At 61.9% G+C, this 2,553-nt stretch overlaps 1 protein-coding gene across 1 annotated transcript; it reads left to right on the top strand.

Moving 5' to 3' along the window:
- Window positions 1–234: 234 nt before the first annotated feature.
- On the top strand, window positions 235–1,417 carry LOC120692821 (transcription factor bHLH147-like). Its single transcript, XM_039976219.1, has one exon. It carries the CDS (start codon window positions 405–407, stop codon window positions 1,041–1,043), a length of 639 nt encoding a protein of 212 aa, XP_039832153.1. The 5' UTR covers window positions 235–404; the 3' UTR covers window positions 1,044–1,417.
- Window positions 1,418–2,553: the final 1,136 nt, after the last annotated feature.

Genomic DNA, 2,553 nt, shown 5'->3' with positions numbered 1-2,553 from the left:
GCTCACTCCCAGTGTCACACATGCAAAATGGATTAGACCAGAAGGAAAGAAAAAACAAGGGGGATTTTTTTTAAAAAAAATAATAGTACACCTCAGCGCAAAAGAGAGGCGGCAGAAAATCCAAGCGGATCACAGGCAGGAGGGAAGCCGCGCAGATGGGCAGTGGAGCACCATCGGCGTCGCCATTGCCAGTGCCGCACCCCCCTTTATATTCCCCCGCCCTCCCACCCTCTTTCTCCTCCCCATTCCCATCGCCTCGCCTCCCTCGCCTCCCTCGCCTCCTTCCATCCCCTGACCCGAGCCGGCCGCAAAGCCAGCTCCTTGGATCGCGCACACCGTGTTCGTGCCGTCCTCGATCCATCGGGTTCGTTTGCGACCGAGAATTGTCGGCGCGGGCACTGGCAATGGCGTCCACGTCGAGCTCGACGCCCGCGGCGGAGGTGGAGGAGAGGGGGCGGAAGCGGAAGCGCGCGGACGGGCCGGAGCCCGCGGCGGGGGCGGAGGCGCGGCCGTCCAAGTGGCGTACGCGGCGCGAGCACGAGATCTACTCGTCCAAGCTCTTCGAGGCGATCCGCCTCGTGCGCGCCGGGCCGTCCACCTCCGGCGCGGCGGGCCCGCCGCGCTGCAGGGCCGTGCGCGAGGCGGCCGACCGCGCGCTCGCGGTCGCGGCGCGCGGGCGCACGCACTGGAGCCGCGCCATCCTCGCGTCCAGCCGCCGCCGCATCCACGCCGTGCGCCGCGCACGCCTCCGCGCCCCCGCATCCCCGTCGCCGCGCCACGACGCCGCCACCTCCGCCTCCGCCTCCACCTCGGCGACTGGGGAGGGCGCCAGCACGCCTCCCCTGGTGAGGAGCGCGAGGGTGCTGGGGCGGCTGGTGCCCGGCGGCCGGAGTCTGCCGTTCCCGACACTCCTTGAGGAGACCACCGACTACATAGCGGCCCTCGAGATGCAGATCCGCGCCATGACGGCGCTCGCCGAGGCGCTGTCCGCCATCTCGACCACCACCACCTCCTCCTCCTCGGGCGCCGGCTCTTCCTCCTAGCCGGCGTGACCGGAGCTCCAAGATTCGTGCATTGGTTGTAAATTTTCCTTCCTTTTTTTCCTCCCAGCGGATTTTCCTCGGGATTAGTTAACTCTAGCTTCCTCCCTCTCCCCCACTAGTTTTCTTTGTCGTCTTGTTTCTTTCATTTGGGCGAGCGGTTAGTGTGATGATGAAGAAGATGATGTTGGCGTTTCAGGATTAACCCGTGCTGTAATGTGGTAGAACGAAGAAGCCGTAGACCACAGTGGTCATGTTGTTGTGACCTGTCCTCCCCCTTCTTCCAGCTCAGGATTCTTTCGTAGCTTTGTTTGTTGGTCTCTGCTGCCTCGGTCGCTCTCCGATGAATGCATCTCGAAATGTTCATTCAGACCACACCTCACGTATGGTGAATTCTTCCATGTTCCTCTTGCTTAACATCCTGTAGCGTAATCCTCTTCTGCTGCTAGTTAATTCTAAAGTTAAGTTCTTCTGAGTTTGTATCATCTCAATGTCATAATTACCGATCTGTACTTGAGAGGAACCTGAAATGATGCTCGGTTTGTGCGTTGGCGGTCGGGAACGGCGAGCCGTTCATGACGTGCCCGCGATCCCAAGTTACCCCCGGTAATAAACTTGACTAGCCGAGAGAGGTTTGCACGACCAAGATCTCTCAAATTTCCAAAATTTGCTGTCGCATTCAGCAACATTTGAATTACAAAGGGATCTCTAGAAATTATGGACAGAAATTTCGCCAAAGCTTAACAAACGGGATTCCCCTAGACGATAGACCCGTGCTCAAAACAAAGATGGAGCGGCGAGAGGATTGGCAGAAACAAAAAAGAAACAAAAAAGATCTGAGGGGGGTGGTACGTGATTGTTTATTTCGAACTGGCCAGCAGTACCAGCATGGAACGTGAAATGTTGCGCGACGTGAGGGGATTAAATGGCACGTGGCCGATCTGACCGGGCACGCCCGGTTCCTCGCCATCGCATGCAGTTAAAAGCATCTCGCGGACAGTGCCGGCGAGGAGGCGGCCCCCACCGTTCCCAGCGGCTCGTCCGATCCTACGGGCTCGTTCCTTTCTTCACCCGCGTCGCGCTCGCCGCCGGCCCACCACCACGCAACGGAGGCTCTCGAGCTCCGGCGCGCGAGGGGAAAGTACGGCGCTGCCCCGGCGCTAGGCGACAGGGACGGAGGGGAGGGGAAGGCTCGGAGCGGCGCGCCGGTGCCGCACCGTCGCGGCCGCGGCCGCCGGACGGGGCCGAGCTGGCTCATAACGCGGGGCGGGCCCGGGGGCCCAGGGCTCCACGTGGTCCGTACCGGTGGGGGGGGCACGGGGCGGTGGCGACGTGGCCGCTGCATGATTGGCGCGTCGGCGTGGCCGCTGCCGCTGCCATGCTAGGCTGTGCGCGCCACGCGGCTACGTGACAGGGTCCGTGCGCGCCTATCATGATCCCCCGCGCTCATGCCGTCATGCGGTGTGTACCACCACCGGTCGATCAATGCCGCCGCGTACTGTGTGTACTGGAG

Source organism: Panicum virgatum, chromosome 9N (assembly GCF_016808335.1).
Source record: "Panicum virgatum strain AP13 chromosome 9N, P.virgatum_v5, whole genome shotgun sequence".
Lineage (NCBI taxonomy): Eukaryota > Viridiplantae > Streptophyta > Magnoliopsida > Poales > Poaceae > Panicum > Panicum virgatum.
This window is presented reverse-complemented; position numbering and strand designations above follow the sequence as displayed.